This window comes from Centrocercus urophasianus, unplaced genomic scaffold (genome assembly GCF_019232065.1).
Source record: "Centrocercus urophasianus isolate 14NV4802_14NV808 unplaced genomic scaffold, USGS_Curo_1.0 seq_20, whole genome shotgun sequence".
Taxonomy (NCBI): Eukaryota; Metazoa; Chordata; class Aves; order Galliformes; family Phasianidae; genus Centrocercus; species Centrocercus urophasianus.
Window position 1 is genome coordinate 975,291 of NW_024884756.1, and position 21,650 is coordinate 996,940.

At 44.3% G+C, this 21,650-nt stretch overlaps 1 protein-coding gene across 9 annotated transcripts in view; it reads left to right on the plus strand.

The window, feature by feature from the left end:
• Window positions 1-21,650, plus strand: part of HDAC4 (histone deacetylase 4) — a 215,613-nt gene that overhangs the window by 104,946 nt on the left and 89,017 nt on the right. For 5 of the 9 annotated variants that reach the window (XM_042821990.1, XM_042821991.1, XM_042821992.1 and 2 more), the window contains 3 exons: window positions 1,823-2,067; window positions 16,173-16,323; window positions 20,243-20,363. In XM_042821990.1, the coding sequence (XP_042677924.1) occupies window positions 1,823-2,067; window positions 16,173-16,323; window positions 20,243-20,363 (517 nt within the window). The remainder of the gene's footprint in view (window positions 1-1,822; window positions 2,068-16,172; window positions 16,324-20,242; window positions 20,364-21,650) is intronic. The other 4 variants (XM_042821993.1, XM_042821987.1, XM_042821989.1 and 1 more) reach the window with 2 other exon arrangements.

The window sequence follows — 21,650 nt, forward strand, 5'->3', positions numbered from 1 at the left end:
CATCTCCAAGCCTGTGGCCACCAGCACAGGTAGGACTTGGAGTGGGTCCAGAGGAGGGCACTGAGATGGTCAGAGGGCTGGAGCAGCTCTCCTATGGAGAAGGGTTGAGGGAACTGGGATTGTTTAGCTTGGAGAAGAGAAGGCTGCAGGGAGACCTCACTGTGGCCTTCCAGTATTTGAAGGGAGCGAATAAACAGGAGGAGGAACGGCTGTTTGTGAAGGTGGATGGTGATAGGACAAGGGGGAATGGTTTTAAACTGAGACAGGGGAGGTTTAGGTTGGATATGAGGAGGAAGTTTTTCAGCCAGAGGGTGGTGAGGCACTGGCACAGGTTGCCCAAGGAGGCTGTGGATGCCCCATCCATGCAGGCATTCAAGGCCAGGCTGGATGTGGCTCTGGGCAGCCTGGTCTGCTGGTTGGTGACCTGCACACAGCAGGGGGTTGGAGCTGGATGAGCATTGTGCTCCTTTGCAACCCAGGCCATCCTGTGATCCTATGATTTGGTGGGCTGAAGTAGAGTAAAGCCCTGCTGAGTTGTTTAATTCGGTTCCATCTTCTTTTAGAGATGAGTCTGAACCTTGCTGTGAAGCTGCTACACTTGCAGAAAATGGGGCTGAAGCACAAAGTCCCCAACATTTGCTGCCAAACGAAGTTGCTGCTGTTCCAAGAGCAGCCACTCAGCATCTGTCACAACATTCGGTCCTCACGTTAGTGTGAGAGTGTGAGAGCCATAATGCTTAGATTCAGATGATTCGGTTGGGTTTTTGAGAGCCACACCAGGCACTGCCCCACACTCTGTGCTGCCAGCCTGCCCTACAGGTGAGAGCCCTGGAGAGAGGGATGCAGGAAGGAAAACACGGGGGAAGAACTCATGGGCTGAATAACGGCAGCACTTCCAGCAACGTGACCTTTTACAGAAAATATTTCCACCCAAGAACAGCCTCCTCCTCCCTGCATGAGCTGAGCTCCTTTCCCTGGGCAAAGTGCAGGTAGGTGCCTGCGGGTCTCATTGCGGGCACCTCGTGCTCCTCCTAGCCCAAATCTGGCTGCGTGCTGTGGTATTGCATGGCAAAGGTGCTGACAGCACAAACAAGCATCCTTGTTTGTGTTGGGTGCTGTGTAGCTGGGTCCAGGTGCCCCAGAGAGTGCAGTGGATGGAAGGATGTGGGCTGCTTGCTCTGTGTGCTTGTCTCACCTCCCTGGGAAGGTGGCTGGAGTACTACCTGGTCAGGCTTAAAATGAAATAAGAGCTTAATTTGTAGGGAAATTTGCTGTCCTTTGCCCTTCTCTTGGTTGTGTTTCAGCATTGTCTCCTCAGAGTCTGAGTTAGAGGCACGATGGGGCACTTCCCCGTGCCCAAACATTTACACCTGTCTGGTTGTTGCAGCAGCGAACTCTAGACTGTCACAGGAGCCCTTCATTATCCATTTGCTTTTGTTCAAGCTCCTTTCAGAAAAATATTATGAAGGATACAGTGTGTAGTGATTTTTCTGGGTAATTTTTATTGAGAGCTTCATGTTCCTGACCGTAAGAGTGTATGAATTGATCAGCTGTAAGACAAGATGGATCTTTGCTGTGAAGTCCCAGAGTAATATTTATCCATCTAATCTCAAGTGATGCTAGAAGAGTGCAACAGGGACGTGTGCTTGAATACACAGGCTTGGAGTGATAACAAGTAGGGTCACGTGCAGTTCACTGAAGTTTTTGCTCTGAGAAAATGCACGTATTCATAGGAGACGGTGGCTGGAGAAAAACTGCTTGAGCTCTGTCCCCCATAGAGCTTTTTTACCGCTCATCTCTCCCGTGTGTTCTCCATCTGCAGTTGACGTGAGCACAGCACTGCCCTTGCAAGTTGCCCCAACCTCAGTCCCGATGGATCTGCGCCTGGACCACCAGTTCCCCATGCCCGTGACAGAGCCGACGCTCCGTGAGCAGCAGCTGCAGCAGGAGCTCCTGGCGCTGAAGCAGAAGCAGCAGATCCAGAGGCAGATCCTCATTGCCGAGTTCCAGCGGCAGCACGAGCAGCTCTCCAGGCAGCACGAGGCCCAGCTGCACGAGCACATCAAGGTAAGTGGCAGGCAGCCCTGCTGCGGGGGGCTGCTGGTTTGGGATGGAGATGACATTCTGGGCTCGGCACGCCACAAGGCTTTCCCAGTTCAGCTCTCAGGCTGGGCGCTTCACCTGGCTCCGTCATGCAGGGCAAAAAGGAAATCTTTTTACACACTGGGTAAGTAGGAAGTGCAGTTCAGAAGATGGCTGTTGCATAGTGAAAATGTTAGACATTATATAAATATTTCACAGTGATAGACTATTGCTATGGTAACAGAAGCTTTCAGAATTGCTAATAGGCTCCCTTTTCAAAGGGGGATTAGCATGGCACATGGTAAATAGTGTTAATGTAATATTAAAAAGCAACCTCAATTCAACCTTATATAACTTTCATTTTAATATAAAGTATATGTCAGAGCGGGGAAGATAGGATTAAAAGTTAATGTTGTATTATTTACAGACTTTTCAAGCACAGTTATTAGCCTGCCTTTGCGAGAATAGAGGCTGTTTGAAAGTAGATTGACTAACAGCAAATGCCTTTGTCCTTAGTGGGTCCTGCCTGCAGTCTGCTGTCTTTGGGACAGAGGTGTGGGGAGGTGTGTGTGTATATGCACTGATGTACATGCATATGTTTGTATGCACAGATGTGTGTGGGTGCGTGTGTAATTGTTGTGTCCATGTGTGCCTATATGTAAGCTGATTTGGGTAAAAGTCTGCATTAGAAGAAAATCAAGATCAAGTTTTAAGAAGCCAGTTCTCATGGTATATCTAGACCATGAAGTAATGAAGGTCTTCCTCTAGTCTGTAGGGCTGGTTGGATAAAAACTTAAAATAGAAATGAAGCAATCCTGTACAATGAAGGATGATGACCTGTGAGGCCATCTCCTGTAGTAAGTGTGTCATCTTGCCCAGAATTTCTTTTAGAATGAAATGGCATGTTATATTAAAATAAGTCAATCCCACAGTATCTCACAAAGAAAACTAACCCCAGACCAATCAGTGAGCAATTAGGAATATAGGTTTTTTGTGAGAGCAAACTTCTTGTGTTTGTGTTCGTCAGTCAGCATTTGGATGCTAGATTCACCAGTTTTTTGGTTACTGAGTTTCAGAGGCTGACAACTGTACTTGGTGCAGTGGCTGTAAGTGCAGGGAATTTGTTAGTTTGTCTGGAGAAATTAAACTTACAACCACATATTTGAACTCTGAACTCAGAGCTGTTCAGCTCTTTATGGCTCATGAAAAACAACATGGGAGGGGAGAGAATATTAGAGGAAAGAAATAAAAATCTGAGCATAAGGGTTTGAAATGTGAAATATGGTATAGAAGTGGCTCTGAATGAAGATGGAGATGTTTTTTATGGAGAAATTCATGTGCTTTTAGAAAATCATGCATACATACTGCTCTGCTCCAAGCATGCAAGGGGAGGACTGACTCTACATTGAGTCAAGAGAGCTTCCCACTGATTTTATCCTCCTCTTTGCTGTTGATGCTGCTGACTTGGGGGTGCACAGCACTCCTAAGGTCGTTGGGACCTAAATGCTGATGCACGTGAAGATGATGGGTCTAAAGCATTGTTGCAGAGCAGTTCTGATCCATTGTGTTCTTAATAGAAACACAAGGCAGGGATGCAGTTCCTGTTCTTTTCTGTTCGCTCCCAACGCTGAGTCTTTAGATTAACTGTGAGAAGGAAACAGCAAATCCCTGACACTCAGAATTAGATGATTGGTTTATGTTGTCACTGATGAGATTAAGAATTTCATTAGTCTCTTGTCTCCAAAGCAAACGGTTCAGTATGCAGGAATAATTCAGACTGAGTGATGTAGTTATGAGTTTCTTCAACTGAAAATATTGTTTTGTAGCCTGAGTAGTTTACAGCACTGCAGTGAAGGTGTCTATCACTCTCATTAATAAATTTATATTCCCGATTTCCTCTTCAGGCAGACGTGTAGCCTGCCTGAAGGCTGCAGGAGAGCCTGAGCTTGCCTGATTTCTGTTAAGATTGCATGTTAGCACTGGCAACTAGAGTGGACTTGCAGTGTGCCTTACTGCAACATCACTTTTAGCTCTAAGATGTTTTCAGCTCCCTCCAGATATTGGGGTTTTTTTGGTGCAGAAAGCAACCTTTCAGCAGCTCCTGCAAGGTAATTGCATACCTTGCAAGCTTGCATACTTCCAAAAAAAAAAAATAGTGGCTCCTGCAGATTAACTAGAACTTTCAATGTCAGAACAACCTCAGGATGTACTGAGACAGATCAAAAAATTAAAATACAAACATAAAAGTTCAAACCTTACAGTCGTATCAAACAAAATGGCAGTTCTTTGACTTTCTCTCTGACATTGGTTTCCTTGGAAATGGTCAGGACCTTTGTTATTCATGCTGTTGAATTCTGAAATTGCTTTGTTGCAGACTGTTTCCGCAATGAGAGGAGAGTTCTGCACGTTCCTGTGTTTTGCATATCTTGATGATGCTACTTAGAATTTATTAATTTGGCTTTTCTCATTGCTGCCTAGCATCCAGCATTTTAACCAACAAGTGCAAAGGCAGGGCTTTCTGTGCTTTACCCTGTCTGGTGCCTGTTTCTGAAACTTCATGCCTACACCTACAATCTAGGGACCGTATTTCGGTGTGGTGGGGCAGCCTCTGGGTGCAGCTGCATACACAGAGCAAATACGGCACTGGGTCTCCCGTTTGGCAAGACGTTTGGATCAAATCCCTTTGCACTCTTCCACTTGTAGATGTTGAATAGTTTTTTCAACAGGAACACGCCGGCTGGGTGTCTGCTCCAAAGAGTGTCACACACAGGGTGTAGAGGTGAGGATAAGGATGGTTTTGTTGCATTTCTTTAGCAGTTCTTATACCCAAAGGAGGTAGAGTTTGTGTTTAGCGTTTTCGAGTTGCAGCAAGCTGCGCTGAGATTTTAAAGCACTTCTTTATTTAATGTGTTAAACTCTCAGCTAATACAGCTGCAATTGTGGTTTGTGTTTGTTTTCTTTCTTTTGAATACCATGTTGTTGGTATGAGCAGAGAAACTTCTGATTCAAGAGAAGGCTAAGGGAGTGGGGTGGTATCTCTCCCTCTCCGTCCCAGCCAAAGCAGTACTATAAGAAACATCTTAAATTCTTTTTAAGTCAATTAAATTTGGCTTGAGAAACGCTGGCATGTTTTTCTGCATTTCTATTCCAGTAGATAACTTAATCTGAAGTTCTGGTATTTTCCAGAACTTGGTTTTATTCCAGCAGGCTTTAATCATCTGATCTAGAGCAGGAGCAGGCGGGTGGCCACCGTCCTCTGTCCCCCCATCCGTCCCTGCTGTCACAGGCACTCGTCAGCTGCTCGCATTTGAGTAGAACTAACGTTAGGAAAAAATGGTCTTCATGTAAAAGGGGGCACATTCTGGAAGATGGTGCAATCTGGAGGAGCAGGCTGAGAACAAAATGATGTTTGTGGAAGGAAAGGCTGTAATGGGACGTAGCTGCAGCTCGACGTGTTGAGGGAGCGGGATCGTCGCGCACAGGGAGGAATGAGAAAAGTCTGACTTGTTTAGGGAAAATTAGCTGAGCCTTCTGAAGACTTCACACCATATGGAAATACAGAAAACTGTCTTTCACAACTACAGTGCAGCTTTGTAAATTGCTGCAACTTGACGTCTGAAAGCGGAGCAGGATGGGAGCCGGGGCTGCAGTGGGCTGGCTGGAGGGATGGACAGGAGCTCGGCTCCAGCGCGGCCGCTCACCTTTGGTGAAGCAGATTTTCCACGGAGGCGTGCCTCACCAGATGTGCAGCAGTGCTTGTAGCCTTCCAATCTGCCTTCTGAAATAAAAACAAGGATGGAACAAGGAGCCCGGTGCCCAGGCTGTTGCCGGTGAGACTGTGGAAAGGCTCTCTGCAGGTTCCAGCGTGAGCTCGGCCTGACCTTTGATTGTGAAGCCACCGGCAGGGAATATTTTCCTTTCTGAGTCACTGATTCCCAGCCAAGATCAGCTGGAAGTTACCAAAAGCTTTTCCATTTGCCTTCTGGTCAAGAGCTGGAGCTAAACGATCGAAGAGGGGCAGGACGTGTGCTTTGGCGGTGCTGGAGGCATCTGGGGCAGCGTGAGCTCCACAGAGCAGCGAGATGCCTGGTGGGTGATGCAGCTCATCCCTGCCTTTGCGCTGCTCGAGGTTGGAGCAGGGCTCGGAGGAGCTCTGGCTGTTTTATAGCCAGAGCCGGAAAATTTTTCAGGATGCTGACGTACATCAGTGTTAGCACGTGGCAGCAGGCTGCAGCAGTTGCTGATGGTGATGGGGTGGCTGCAGGCAAGCAGCTAAGGCTCACAGTTCCTTGTGAAACTCAAGTCTTAACCTGGAGGAATGTAGCGGTGTTAATTCTGCCATGCAACTCTTCTTTTTTTTTCTGGCATCAGGTAACAAACTATCAGAGTGTGTATTAGAGCACAGTGCTGTTTGTGTGTATATAAGGCAGAGAAAAGTGCATCTATATGGTGCCCAGAGACATCGTGGGTCCGTGCATAAGTGACAGCACTGTGCATAGGAGGGAGCCCTGTAACAGTGTTCACCAAGGAATGATGCTGGAATTGTTGGTTTTTTTTTTTATTAACACAGAAATTTCATACTTTCAACAGTATGCTTGTGCTGCTGAGTGGCCTCATGCCAATAAATAAAAATATGTGGAATGTTTTCAGACATTGGCTTTATATATAGCAACATTCAGATAAAACACAGGGAGATGGATTTGTTTTTGCTGTTTGCAAATGACGTGTTTTCCATTAGCACGACTTCTGATGGAACTGATGGAGGGGAGATAACATACTGAAGCTGGTAGCATCCGAGTTGGTTATTCAGAGACATGGGGAGGAGCTCTCCAGCCATTCCTTCATTTTGTTTGAGGGTAGAGGTCTTCCAGGGAATCTGAAAGATTTTCCAGTGCTGTAAATAAAATGGAATTTCTTTCCAACGATATCTAGGGTTTGTATCATGCTGATGTTGAAGTGAAAAGCTGCTCTTTGCTTTCACTTGGTGACAGCTGCCCTTGAATTGGTTGATTTGCTCACAGGAGTGCGATGACCTTAGCTGTTAGTGTGCCTGCTTTTTCAGCCCTTGTGTTGCCCAGTCTCTTCTTGGTGGCCTCTTTGAGATGAGTTGTTTCTTACTTTCCAAACAGGAAAAAGTACTCCTTTTAAAAACCTGCTGACACAGTTGGTGTCATCTGCTTTCATCCCACGTCTTTGCTGGCTGCTTCCTTCTCCATGCAGCGGGCTGGGGATGCTGAAGAAACACCTTGAAGCCTTGGCCAGAGGCCTGTCCTGCCCTGCTGCTGCCCTTCTGTCGTGCTGCTGAGCTGCTTGTTGGATCTGACCTACCTCCATGTAGCCAGACTCCCTCAGCTCCATTTTGTGACTGTTCTGCAGAGCACCCACTCCTTGCAGTCTGCACCGCTTTCAAGAGAAACTTAAAAAGCCCGGAGATACCAGGTGTCTGCCTCTGTGTTCTGATATGATAGGATTATTCATCTTAGAGAACTGCAGCTGGGTACAGGCAGTGGTAAAAACAGACTGAACATTTTGTGCCTCGTTACGACTTGAATTCATTGCACAGTGTTCTCTTGCTATTTCTAGATGGTTTTCTCTTCTTTGTCAGTGACCTTCTCTTGTTCTTCTGGTACACGTAGCTGACTCTGTGGCCTGAAAGTCTTAAACCTGGATCCTGCAAAACTTAACTTCTGATGGCAGTAGCCCCCGGGAAAGACTTTTGTAAGATCAGAGCGTTTGCTGTCTTTGAAAGCTGGGGGTGACTTTCCTCGTGCTCAAAGGCAAGATCTTTTCCAAGAGCAGTGAGGGGCAGATCTGCACGCGGAGGTGTGTGTAATGCTGGGTTCATAGAGAATTCTGAGAAGCATCAGTGGTTTCTGGACCGAGGCTGGATTGCTTGGCTGGGAGAACTGTCTGCAGTAGTCCTTACAGATGGTCTCAGAAGATTAACTGGTTAAAGGAACATGTTTTCATTTGGCTCCTTCTGAGATGGACCCTGTTTGCTGGGTGGAAGGAGCAGAATGGGAAATCACAGATCTCACTGCAGCAGGTGGACTCGGTGGCTTTCATCCTGTGGAGCCCTGTGCCAGCATCTGTGGCATTGACTGTGGAGAAAGCCATGCCCTCCTTGCACCATCACCTTTGTTTCAAGGTTCCCAGCTTTCTATCAGAATGTGGAGTCTTTCTGTGGAGTCTTAAATTGGGCTGGCTCTTGGATATTCTGAGAGCCTGACTGATGTAAATGAGAGAAATGCCAGGGTTCACTGGCTCACAAATAACAAGATCTTGCTTACTTGATAGCACTTAGTCATTTTTTTCAGAGGAATCCAAGCTACTTTTGAAGTGGTTAAATGTGTTCTTTTCATAGCATGAATTTGTCTCCTGGCATAATGTGAGTGGGGCACACTGGTATTTCTTTAAAGCTTAAGGCCTTATGGTTTCTATTCAGTTTAGAATTTCAAAATAAACAGCAGGGGAAAAAAAAAAAAAAAAGCACATTTCCAGTTCACACTTAAATTTTCAGCTTCAACTTTATATTATTTTTGAACTCGATAAAATTAGATCGGTATAAGGTTTAAGAGAATACGTTGAGAATCAGGGCAGGAGCAGAGAAACACCCAAGCAAATCCTGTTAAAATATCAGAAATAGTGACCTGTTAATATACACTATCACTGATTAAATTAACGTTCATAAACTGAGAATTCCTGTTACTGTCTCTGGTCTCAGCAAGATTCAGCTGGTGTACATGAGGGTGAAGTTGTGCTTAAAATGTAAATCATACAGTAAATAACCTCACTTGTCTACACACAGTACGAACAATGTTTTAGGCTTAATCTCCATGTTTATGTTTCCCGTTGAACTGGTGATGGGGTGTAAGAACGACAGATGCTTGGTATTTCAGTTGGTGGCATGCTACCTTTAAACACGACTCTTCTGCTCAGCTTGCATGAGCATTGAATGATGTTGGCCACTCTCTTTCAGTCAGTAGCCTTTCTGCAGGCACAGCAGGCATGTGGGCTGTCACTGTCTCCTTTCAGGCACAGGAACAAAAAGTGGTCTGCTTCACCTCATCTCAGGGCATTAAAACTCTGACAAATGGAGCTGAACCAGAAATCTCAGGCACACAAGCGGTGGCTGATGCTTTGTGGCAGCAGTTGGACTGCCAACAGTGAGAATGCCAAAGATGCAGCTGAACACGTCTTGCTGCCCTCCAGTCCCTTTCTGTTCAGAAGTGGAAGGCACTTCCTTGTCTCATTTCACTTTGCACAGGTGCTTTGCACGTGTTGAAGCCTGGCAGAAATGCTCTGGTGAGGTTTCCTTCCCCTCCTCTTGTGCCTGCCAGCTTACTGGTTCAGTTGCTCTGTCCCCTGTTCCATTATACAGATGACCAGCAGTGGTGGATCAGCAGTGCAGCCATGCTTCTTCTTTCCTCTCTTCATATTTCTTTCATTGAAATGACCAAAATCTGATGGCGATTTCTCTAGTTGTTCCCACTAAAGGATCTTTGCCCAACGTCTCTACTCCTGATACTGATTTTTGCATAAGATTTCCATTCCAGCTCCTCCATTCCCTGCACCCTGAAGCAATTTTAAAAAGACAGAATTTTTCTTCTGGGGACTGGCATCTGATCAGTGAGGGCATGACAAAATCTCGTGTGGCATTAAATATCTGAGGTTCATACCTATTCAGGGAATTGCATGGCTCCAATTTACTGAGAGTCCTTATCATCATGGTCAATTCTGGATACGCAGAGGACAGAAATTGAACTTAGTGCACAAACTTTTAGCCTTTTAGGAATGGTGAGCAGTCGTAGGTGTGAAAGAAATGGAGATACAGAAGTATATATGCATGTATGAACTGCTAAACTAATAACGTGGGATCCTTTCACCTAGGACTGGCAATAAGGAAACTTAGCCATCATTCCCCTTCCTGAAGACGTCTGAGCCTCATAAACTTGAAGACCAGACAGTCTCAGTTGGATATGTCTACCTCAGATCCATCTCTTGCCCAGGAAGCTGTCAGCAGGGAAGGATTGTTTTCCTGCGCAGCGCAGAGGCTGGCTGCAGCAAATTCTGGCACAGGACTGCTGCTGTCAGCCTGTCTGATAGCTGGAAGGGGGCAGGCTGAATATACGTTCAGATATGTCCAAGAAAAGAGGTGATAGGCATTTGTTTGCCTGAGCTGTATTTTCAGATGTTTGTGACTAGGAGCTCTCGCTACTTGGCTCCTGCTGAAAACCACCACTCTTCCCCCTCCTTTCCCAGTATAACCAATTAATTCTGACTTGTCTCCAGTATTCCAGAAGGTATCTTCCATAAAGCCTGACTGGTTTTGTCCTTGGAATTGAAACCCGTTGTGATGGAGCCAAGAGAGAGAATCCTGAAACAAGAGCAATAGCCTGAGACTGCAGTAAACAGGATGGGGAGAACACGAAGTGGAGAATTCAGCCAAAGGAATGGCTAGCTTTGAAATTTGTTTAAAATGACCCCATAAAATACATATATACCTTCCAGAGTATCAAAAATATCAAAATATGCCATCCACTCATGTATTGTGATTTTTTTTTTTATGAGGTGATTTGATGTATATATTTTTTCTCAGCTGGTGCTTCCTTGATTTTCACCTACAATTTTCCTTTAGTTTCATCTGAGCTCCAGATCTGAGCTCCAGATCCTTCTGAATATATGATTTAACCTCTCACAGACTATAGAATTTGCCAAAACCAGTGGCATATGATTTACCTTAAAAACATCTTTGCTCCAAATCCCCAGCCTCGTTGCCTGAGAGGCGAGAGCATAATCCTGTGAAATCTCTGAAAGTATTTCCTGGGTCGTGCCTCTGCCTTTAAGCTGTGTGTTCAGCAAGTGCTGAGAAGATGATGGGATGCTTTTGGTAACGTCCAGCGTTGTCAGTTTTGAAAGATGTATTTTACTTGTACATCCTTGTGACTTCTTTGAGGCTGTTGTCTCTATCACTGAGCAGCCTGTTGTTCAGGGGTGGTAATGGGTAGCAGCTGAAGCTGTTGTACACAGCCTCTGAGCTTTCCTGCAAGAAGTCCCGCTCCAACAGCTCCCTGTCTTGTACTGGGGACCCCAGACCTGGATGCAGTACTCCAGAGGAGGCCTCACGAGGACAAAGCAGGAGGGGACGGTCACCTCCCTTGCCCTACTGCCATCCTTCTGTTGATGCAGCCCAGCATATTGCTGGCTTTCTGGGCTGCAGGTGCACACTGCTGGCTTGTGTCAAGCTTTTATTCCACCAGAACCCCCAAGTCCTTCTCCACAGGGCTACTCCCACTCCATTCGTCACGCAGTCTGTACTGGTGTTTGGGATTGCCTTGACCCAGAGACAGCATTTTGCGCTTGGCCCTGTGAGGTTCACACAGGCCCACATCTCAAGTCTTTCCAGCTCCCTTTGGATGGCATCCCTTCCTCCTATTGTGTCAGCTGCATCACTCGGCATGGCATCATCCATGCTGAGAGTGCATTCAGTCTTACTGTTTATCACTGATAAACATACTAAGCAGCACTGGTCACAAGACAGACTCGAGGGACACCGTTTGTCACTGATCTCCACCTGTGGAAGTAGGTATGCTGCATGCTGGCCATGGGGCCAGACTACCCTTTCATCTGTGCTTCTGCTCAACTGCCTTGCTCTGGAAGGAGCTAGAAACGTCAGATTCAAAGAGGAGCAGAAGTGCTTAGTGTGATGTCCTGCTATGCTGTTGTGTGTGGTAGCACCTTCCATAGGTGATGTCAGGTTGAGGTTGCAGTTAGGAGATAGACGCAAAACAAAGCTGCTTTGGATCACAGCAAACTTTTATCAGCAGTAAGTGTGTCGGCTGTTGCTCACCCAGACTTGCCTGTGTGGTTATCTTCAGCTGTATGAGTAAGGTGAGCTGTCTGGTTACAGGTAGTTTTATGTTGCCTTCCACTAATTGCTGTAAGGTAAAGCGTTCGAAATATATATTATAAAGATGTAGGAGCCATAGTTGAAGCTTTAAAACCTCTCCTGCTATGCAGATTTTAAACACTTTTACCATGGTGTGTCAAGTGAATGACAGAAGGACCTTTATAGCAGCTGTTGTATGGAAAGGAAGGAGCAGAATGTGGGCAGAGAGCTGTGTCTGGCTTCTGGGGGAAGAATAGGGTGGTGTCTGCAGCAGATGGGGGGACACAGGAAGGATCTGCATTCTTCTGCTCATCTAGCAAATGAAGGAAGGGTTATGGAAGCCTTAATGCTGCACATCTTTGTGAAACACGTCCTCGTTCTTTCCAGTAAATGGGATCTTTGGTGTCAGTACCACCCTCTTTCCAGGAGGACACTGGCTTTCTTTTGGGCTGAGGCTGCTGAAAGGTTTCACTTGCCAGTTTTGTTGTAATTGCTAAAGAAAACCATTTTGCTCCACGTAACTTAAAAAGAAGTTTCTCTGTGCAGAGAAAGTTTTGCATACAGATATGGTGTCAGTTTGTGTTCCTGATAGATGTGCCTGAGAACTGAAGACAATTGTGGAATGTGATGGCAAAATCCACCGCACTGCTGAGCCCATACGGCCAGTGGAAAATTGATAAATAGCTGGAAATGCTCTACATGTTCCCTATTACATTTATTAATATTAATATATGCTCGAGGAGCACCAGAAACACCAACTACAGGTACAGTTGAACATTTGTGCAGTTTTCATAAATAGTGGAAGCAGTGACATTAAACATATGCAGGAATCCCCATAGTTATAAATATTTACAAATATTTATTTTGGCAAAAGCCAAAATATTCAGATGTTCTGAGCTGTGCTCACTAATACAGTGTGTGCATTTGTCACTCGGCACGCTTCTCAAGTTGGGAGCTGAATTATTGGTCAATGCAAGGGATTTCCCTTGCTGTATCACTTTGTATTTCACAGATATTTAGACTTCATTGCAGTTCAGAAAAGCACACCACTTCAACTACGTGCAATTAGCACGCAAGCCTTGCAGGGATGGCATTGATTTCATTTACCAGCAAGGGAGACCAAATGCAGTGTGTGGCTCGTGAGCCAGATCGGACACAGTAATTAATAATCTTTATCAGAGCCACCTCTCAGTGAGCATCTCTTTCCATAAGCCGTCCAGATACGCATTGTTTTTTTCATTAACATTTCACTACAGATGTCAATGAAAGCACAGTTCCTCCTAAAGCATCATAATGTATGTAAACCATTGCGGGAAGCGTAGCATGCAGAGCCTTGGAGACTGCAGATGGAGAGAAAAGGCTCCTGATTTCATAAAAATAACAAAACCTGTTTTAACATATTGTGCATTAAATATTGTTCATTTGCATACTTTCTATGGCTAGGTTATAAAAGCCCACCATGTGGTGGACTTGTTGGAAGTCTGAAAAGATACTCTTTCTCCAAATGGAGATGTGTTAGTGGAAGCTGCTGCTTAATTATAAAACAAAAATAACTTGTTTTCTGCATTATTATTATTATTATTTTTAACTTTTCATTTTTGTTTTTTTGTTTTTTTTTTTTACTTCTGTAGGTTTTCAGGGGTGGAATTTTAGTTGTTTCCTTAGAATACAGTAGCATTATGGAGGAAAGCATAGTGCAGTCCCTGCGAGTTGTGCTAGCTCGGGCTCGCTGTTGTACAACAGTCTGCCTGCCTGGAGCCAGCAGCAGCAGGGACTCCTCGATCCGGAGCTTCCAGCAGATAGCCCAGCAGATTGTACAGTAGCACTTGCATTATTTTTTTGCATCTTTATATAGAATTGTATAATTTTATGTACAGCACAGCCACGGTTGAAACACTCAATAGTACAAATGCACGGTACCGCAAGTTAAAATGAGAAATGGCTGTCAAATCATAAATAGAAAATGTGGAAGAAAAGGAAAAAATCAGTCTTTTGGGTGTAGAAGTCTTGCATACACATGCACATATGATGTCAGGGCTTGAGAAAGGATGCAGTGACCCACACGCTGGAGGGGAGCAGGTTCCCTGGCGCAATGGCCTTGGCTTGGCCTGGTCCCATAGAGTTTCGGGAGCCTGGAGCAGTGGGTGGCATCGGAGCACAGGCACCCATTAAGCCCAGGCTCTGAGCGTCTCAGTGATGGCCAGAGCGTATGCAGCATTCCAGGTTTTGAATGCTAACATTGCCAACTTCAGATCAATCTGCTAATTTATAAGCTGCCAACATAAAGAGTGCAGGCGAGTGTGAGGTGACAGGGGTGCCTGCATCCCCGGGGAGATGAAGGGTAATTGGAGCAGCCTGGCGATTTGACTTCAGTGCCTGTCTTGCTGGGAAGGGTGCAAATGAAATTGGGAAGTGGCAGAGGAATAGCAGTGACCTTTCTTAGGATAAGATGGTAGGATCTTAGTGTCAGCTTTTTCTTACAAATAAAGCGATTTTCAGTGGAACTTGAGGTTTTTTAGGGGGAAGCACCGTTTGCGAGCCCTATGGAGATCAGTTCACACCTTGCCAAGCTGAGAGCTGCCGAGACTTGTCATTTGTCACCTGCTTTTCTCAGCACAGCTCACTGCTGGCTGACTGTCAGGGCACAGGGTGTTCTCTGATCACTGACAGGTATCGCTGACAGGCCCCAAAGCCCCACAGCCTTGCACACCACCTCCAGTCCACTGCTGAAACAGCCCCACGAGGGATGCTTGGGGCTGGAGAGGATCACTCCATGTGTCCCAGCAGGTTGGTGTGTGCATACATCCATTAGATGGCTGGGTCTGGGGACATGAGTGGAGACTGCAGGTCTGGATGGGGACCCTGAGCAGCTGCCTTGGTGGCAGTGAAGCTCATTATAGGCTTGGAGGGTTACCATGCAGTTTTAGGGAAGGAATCATTTGGCAACTTCCTGACTGCCCCTTGTCAGCTTGGATGTCAGGAGCAATTTCTTCTTGGAAAGAGTGATGAGGCAGTGGCACAGCTGCTCAGGGAGGTGATGTACCTGGAGTGCTCAAGAGCCGTGGAGATGTGGCACTGAGGGACATGGTCAGTGGGCATGGTGGGCTGGTTTGGGGTTTGATGTGAGAAGATCTGAGAAAGATCTGAGATCTTTTCCAACCAGAATGCTTTTATGATAACCCGCCATATGCTATGATGTCCTTCCTTATCTTATACAAGACGGCAAGCTGCCAAAAACTGCCTTTTCATAATCAATTTTTTCTTGGTTAAAAATAAATAAACAAGTGCCTGATCCCAGTTACCCTTGTTGCTGACTGCTGCCTCTGTGAAGGCCTCGTGAAGAATCACTGTGGTAAATCAGCCTTTGGTGTTTGAGCTCCTGAACACTCCATTTGATGAAAGCTTTGCAAGTTTTGTCCTTAATTAAGCAGCCCATCTCTGCTTCTTGCATGGGTGTTGGAAGGGCTGGGGTGTATCCTTCCTGAGAGGCTATTGGAAGATGCTTTTCTAAGGAAGGAATGCTCTATAATTAAGCTTAGAAATGGGTGGTGATCCTTTCCTTGAGGAAACATTTATCTCGGGTCTGAGGTCTGCACAGCAGACAGGAGGTGACCAGCGTGTGATGAAATTAAAAGGCTGCAGTAGTTGAGTTGGTCCATGGGAACTCTTCTCTGTTCACTGATAGAGGAGAGGGACCTTTGGAGAAACCAGTGTGTAAAGTTGTGTAATTAAGGTTTATTCAGAAAAACATCTGTGTGGTGGAACTGGTTTTGCAGAGCCAGCATTGATGGTAGCATTCTTTGGTTCAAGCACCTGGACATGAGCTCAGTCATATTCCTTCAGCAAGAGTGCATGTAAGATGTCATAATGGAGTTTTGCGATGGGGGGAAAACAAAAGCCCAAGTGAAATAGCAGGGGGAAAACAAAAAAACTATCCAACTCAGCTGGGTCAGACAGTTGTCCAGCAACTGTGCAGTGGTTGGTGCTGTGTTAGGACAGGATCCACAGGTTTTGGCAGGGCAGTGTTAGAAAATGGGGCTGCACAAAGTGCCTGGAAGTGTTTCTTTCCGGAAAGAAAATGCAGCCAGTCCTCTTTCTATGGTCTAAACATGATTGGTGTCAACTGATGGGAAGTTCTGCTCTAGCACCAGGAGGTCTGACTGTGTTAATTTGCTGCTTTTCCCTCGTCCCTTCTCCGCAGCAGCAGCAGGAGATGCTGGCAATGAAGCATCAGCAGGAGCTCCTGGAGCACCAGAGGAAGCTGGAGCAGCACCGGCAGGAGCAGGAGCTGGAGAAGCAGCACCGGGAGCAGAAACTTCAACAGCTGAAAAACAAAGAGAAAGGAAAGGAGAGTAAGTAGCAAAAGCTCACTTGGTTCAGCGATGACAGGTAGAGCAGATGGATGGAAGCCATAAAGCAGCTTCATAAAGCTGAAGAAGCCTCCCTGATAGCCTTTCTACAGAGCTTCTCTGCACAGCAGCTTATGTAAATGTTTTGGAGGTATTGAGGGTAAAAGAGGAATTTATTTCTATGCTTTATCTTCATTTTTGTCTTTCTAAATGCCGTTTTAGCATTTTTCAAAAGGAAGCGTATCATCTCTTCATTTGATTTAACATTTTCTGAAGTATTTTTGGCAGCTTTCCTAATGGAGGCAGAATATTAAAACCATAAAATACACCAGATGCACACTGCTTTTCTTTTTCTTTTCTTAATTTCACCCTTTTAAGTTGTAGGCGAGTTCTCAGTTTTTAGCTTTAAAGTGTTTTCATTCAGAAGCACTTCTTTCATGAGGTACAGACTGTGGTTGGCTTCCCCACGTGTTATTATGCACTTCACAAGATTCAGTAACATGATTATGGCCTCGCAAATCCCCTTATCAAAGACACTTTGGTTACTTGTTCAGTTTTCTTTTAGAAGTGAATGGGAGGAAAAATACCTTGCGGAGTTGCACTATCAACTCATTAGGTCTCCATTCCGTGTGAAATAAGGCAGCCTGTGATGGAAGCAGCAGACAGGGCTAAGGGCTACCAGCAGAAGAGATGCTGTCTGGGGACTAGGAATGAGATAAAGCTCTCAGAACAACTTTTCCAGCAGGAAGAAGCTGGGGTGTAGGAGGCTGCAAATACTTTCCTCATTGAATTCCTCATTCCCTCCGCGCACATCATGCTAGAACAGATTTTTGTTTAACCTGCGTTCAAGGGAGGGAACTTGCAGACCTGCCCCAATATCTCAGCAGAGCAGTTCATAGGAGGTCCAACGTCTGTGTTTGTGTTGGGTTTTGTTTGGGTTTTCTGTGTTTAAGCTGTAGGGGAGAAACCAAAGGATCAGAATTTCCCTGAAAGAAGCAGTTGAACTGGGCTGTTTTCCCAAATAAAAACAGCTTGAACTGAGTGAGATCTGTAAGTCCTTCCACTTCATCCTGCTATTCTCATCAACTGCTGTATCAGTATTTCAATGGATCCCTCTGCGAAATTGACATCTGGCTATTCTCATTAAGATAGTTTGCAATAGACAAAAGCTCCTGACTGCCTGAGCACCTGAATCTGAAGCATATGAAGCACCTTCTGGTTGAACCATAGGTGTAGAGGAAAGAGCAGAACTTAAGGAATCTGTGTCTACAGTTTTATTTTAATAATACTTTCATTTGAGAAGTACTACAGCATATAATCACTATAGAAGCTTACCTCTTAAGAGTACCTATCCTTCTCACATCAGAAAATTTTACAAAGTAGTAGTTAACGTTGTCCAAATCTGAAATATGAAGTCTGTGATAGTTGAAGAACGTCGTTTATTCTCCATCCTTCCTCCATCACTGTAAGCCAAAAGACATTGTTTTGTACCTTTTAGAAGGCAAATCACAAATAGAGTTAGCTTAACGTAGTATTAGTCCCTTCCTTTCTCATCTCAGGATCCTTGAGCCTTATGAACTGGAATCTGTTATCACAAAGCATATGATCAAAGCATGACTTCTAAGAGAAGAAGGAAAGTCTATATGAGACTAAAGGTGCTTTTTGGGCAGGATAAGGAGTGATAGTTGGTTGTCCTGTCTTTCCACTGTTATGACTGAACCTAGAACCAGCTGTGTGCATCAGTGTTTCCAGACAGGCCAAATCTGTCCAATTCCTGTCTCCCTCCTCCTGGGCAGGGACCATCCTATGCCCTTCTGCTCAGGCAGTCTCAGGCTGGGGCTTTCTCCTACAAGCTGGCAGGCTGTGATCAACCTACACTATCACAAAGGGCTTTCTTTTGTTAGTTTCCATTGGCTCTGCTCCTCTCTTCTTGCACTGTGCAACCCCCTCCTTCTTGGAGGAGCTCACTTCTACTTCTGACCTTTATTCTCTTACCTCTACCCGTGCTTTATCCTACATACAGTTATAGTTCGATTCTGGGACAGCATTTAACCTGTCTTCTTTCATTCCATATTATCCTTCTGTGGTCTGTCTCTTCTGGCTTCCTGCCTGTGGATTTATTCCATGCATGTGGGCATCTGACTTCTGCTCTTGCCCTCATTGCCTGTTCCCTGCATGGTGACACACCACTGTCTCTATGTGCCACCTTGTGCTTTTCTGCCTTTTGCTTCCTCTTCTTGAATTTCTCCACTGGATATTGCCAAGTAGTTCTGCCTGTATCCTATCACTACGTATGGGATACATTGAAAATGAATAAGATTTTTCTTCTCATCTTCTGACTCAAGGATCAGGAGCTGAACGATGATCTGCTGAACATGACATCTTTGTCCACAGCTCCAGCATTGCTCAGAGTAGAGAAGATCTCCATGTTTTTATCCTGTTAGCATATGTGGGGCCCTTCAGCTGCTAGTTTAGGAGGAAGATGTGCCAAAGAAGCCTTTGGAAACCTCACAATCCAACAGCATTTGGCTTCAAATTCCTCTAAATAATGTCAGATTTATCTAAAACCAATAGAACACAACCATGTTTGAGTATTTTTAAGATGCTAATAGATCAAAGATGACGCTTTTTGGAGAGAGAAGGCCTTGATGTGTGAATTTGTCGCCTATTCTGGTCTAGCCATGTTGCTCACAAACTCATAGGAATTTATCTCCAGCTCCTCAGTTGAACTTCCCACTGGGGTGCATGCCAAACCTACATTTTGTAGAACTAGTGAGAAATGCAGGGCTCCAAAAAAGTGAATTTTCAAGCTTTTCAACTCTGCTTCAGTGGTTGAGCAATATTACATTTTCAGGCAGTGCTTTGCAGAATTATTGCAGTTTCCTTCTCTTGTGGAGATATTAAAAAATAAAATGAAATGAAATGAAATTGTTTCCCCGGTCTGTCAAATGGCACCATGGTGTTGTGTAGGATCCAGGAGACAGAAGATCACCCTGTTGTATTTTAGGTATGCCAGCAGAGCAGACGATTTTCCTGGCCTTTCCATTTACTTGTAGCCCAGTTATTTTCCTTTTGGAATTCTTGGTTTACGCTGTGGTGTAGATGAACCATAATTTTCCACATGTTCTGCTTGCCAAACTTTCTATGCATTACTCCATCAGGAACTCTGCCTGTGAGTCTGTTCTGTCAACTGAATGATAATTTTAATCCATCACCACAGTAAAACAGACTGGTCTCTATTGTGGAGGAAATAATGATCAGAAATTATACAGTTGACATTTTAACTCTACGCTACGAAATTACTGACTTTTTTTCTTTAAATGTTAGATTTTCTATTTGAAGAAATAGATTGCACACTTGTAAGTGAATTGGAATATTATGTGTGTCTTATTGTACACAGATACTTCTGAACAAAGAAGTCCTTATTTACAAGCTTTTTCAAGGCAGCATCTACATATGAGACATTCGTCTCGTTCCCCTTCTGCTTGCAGATGTGACATTTAAAATTTCGTTTGAGTGTACACAAGACCCTTTTCTTAAATACCTTTGATTAAAGGAAAGCTGCAGTACCTCGTACGGTGCTTTCTTCTAAGTTAACTTTTATGCAAGTGTAAAAATCCTCTTCAGAGATCTTTTGTAGTAAAATGATAAATCTCTGATTAGATCTCCACTTTCAAACATCCGCTGCGATTATATGCAAAGCTGAAGGGGCAAAAAAAGAGCTCCTTACTGGAGGCACTTTGTTCTTCTCTTTGAAACAGAAGCTCCTCTATTGGACTGAAAAACCAAGCCTTTAATTCTGAATCCTTTTAGAAATGTTCATTCTTAAAGTATGTTTTTTTGTGTTGTTTTTTTTTTTGCTACGGCTTTTGTCCACAGTCAATTGATTAAATATCTTTAATTTTTGTTCTTGACTTCTCAGGTGCAGTGGCAAGCACAGAAGTAAAGATGAAATTACAAGAATTTGTTTTAAATAAGAAGAAAGCTTTGGCACACCGGAATCTCAACCACTGCATTTCCAGTGACCCTCGCTTCTGGTATGGGTAAGTGGTGCTGGGCTTGTCTGTGTGATGCAGCCTGTGCCACCTTTTCTCACAATGGCTGCAGCTGGGGAATAGTCCTGATGTATGCAAAAAAAACAGTGCTGGTGGTGGCAATGATGATGAGGAGACGGTTGGACTGGATGATCTTATAGGTCGTTTCCAACCTTGTGATTCTATGATTCCATGATTCTATTTACTGATCAGCTGTAGCACTGATAGAGCTAGAGTTTGAATTTGATGTATGATCATGAGTGAAAAGCATTTTTGAAGGGTTTCAAAGTGAATATTTTTCCTATCTTCAGTGCTATCGCTGTATTTTTGTGAGTAGTGGTCTTTGCTGACGTCTTGGATCCGTGATTATTTAAACTAAGAGGTTCTGCTGTCACGATCTGCCTTTATAAGTTCTTTGGTTTTTCACCAGGATTTGCTCCAGATAAGGATTATAAAACATGAACTTTCAGGAAATTAGGCTTTATGCTTGGTGAACTGCAACTCAGGATAGTTGAGCTAGCATTGCTTTTATTGCCTGCTGCTCATCTCAGTCTCTCAAAGCTGGAAGTTTTGTTTCCCTGTAAACTGCTGAAAACACGAAGTGCACCCTGTGTAATTCTGCTGATGTCTACATTTTCTACTGAAAATGCTCTGCTGTGGATATCTTAGAAAATCCAAATGTCACGTGAAGTGAGAAGATAGCAGGTGTTCTTAGAATGTTGTAGAAGCAAAGAGTGATTTCTTCAATTAGCTCTAATGCATCAAAGAGCCATGGGTTGGCGTTAGAAATGAGGTATAAGTTCCAGTTCTAGAAATCCACTTCTTTGTAAAGAAAAATTGGAAATTTGATGTAATTTGAAAACATTCACTACTAAAACATTATAAAAATATCTATTAAAAAAAAAAAAAAGTAATGTGTTTGGAATGTTGCTTTATTGACCATAACATTGATGAAATTTTGAATGAGAAAATCCAAGAAAATTTTGCTGTGAAAATTGTTTTCAAGTTGAGAATCTGGTATTATTTTCAGTCTTCAGCAATAAGCATTTATGTAGGGTTGATGAGGTCATTGTCAGCTGATGGTTCCAAATGCAAGAAACTAAGCTGAAATTAAATTGGAAAGATATCCCAGCTATGAGCCAGAACAGAAATGCTGAAGTGTAGTTGGCAGAAGATTCTAATGTTATTCTGCCAGGGGGAGATTGAGCAACTCTTAATACGTCTGTGAAAATCTCATCTGAGATTTGAAAATTGTATGGCTGTGACGTTGGTTAAAGTGGTGAAATGTGGGTAGGG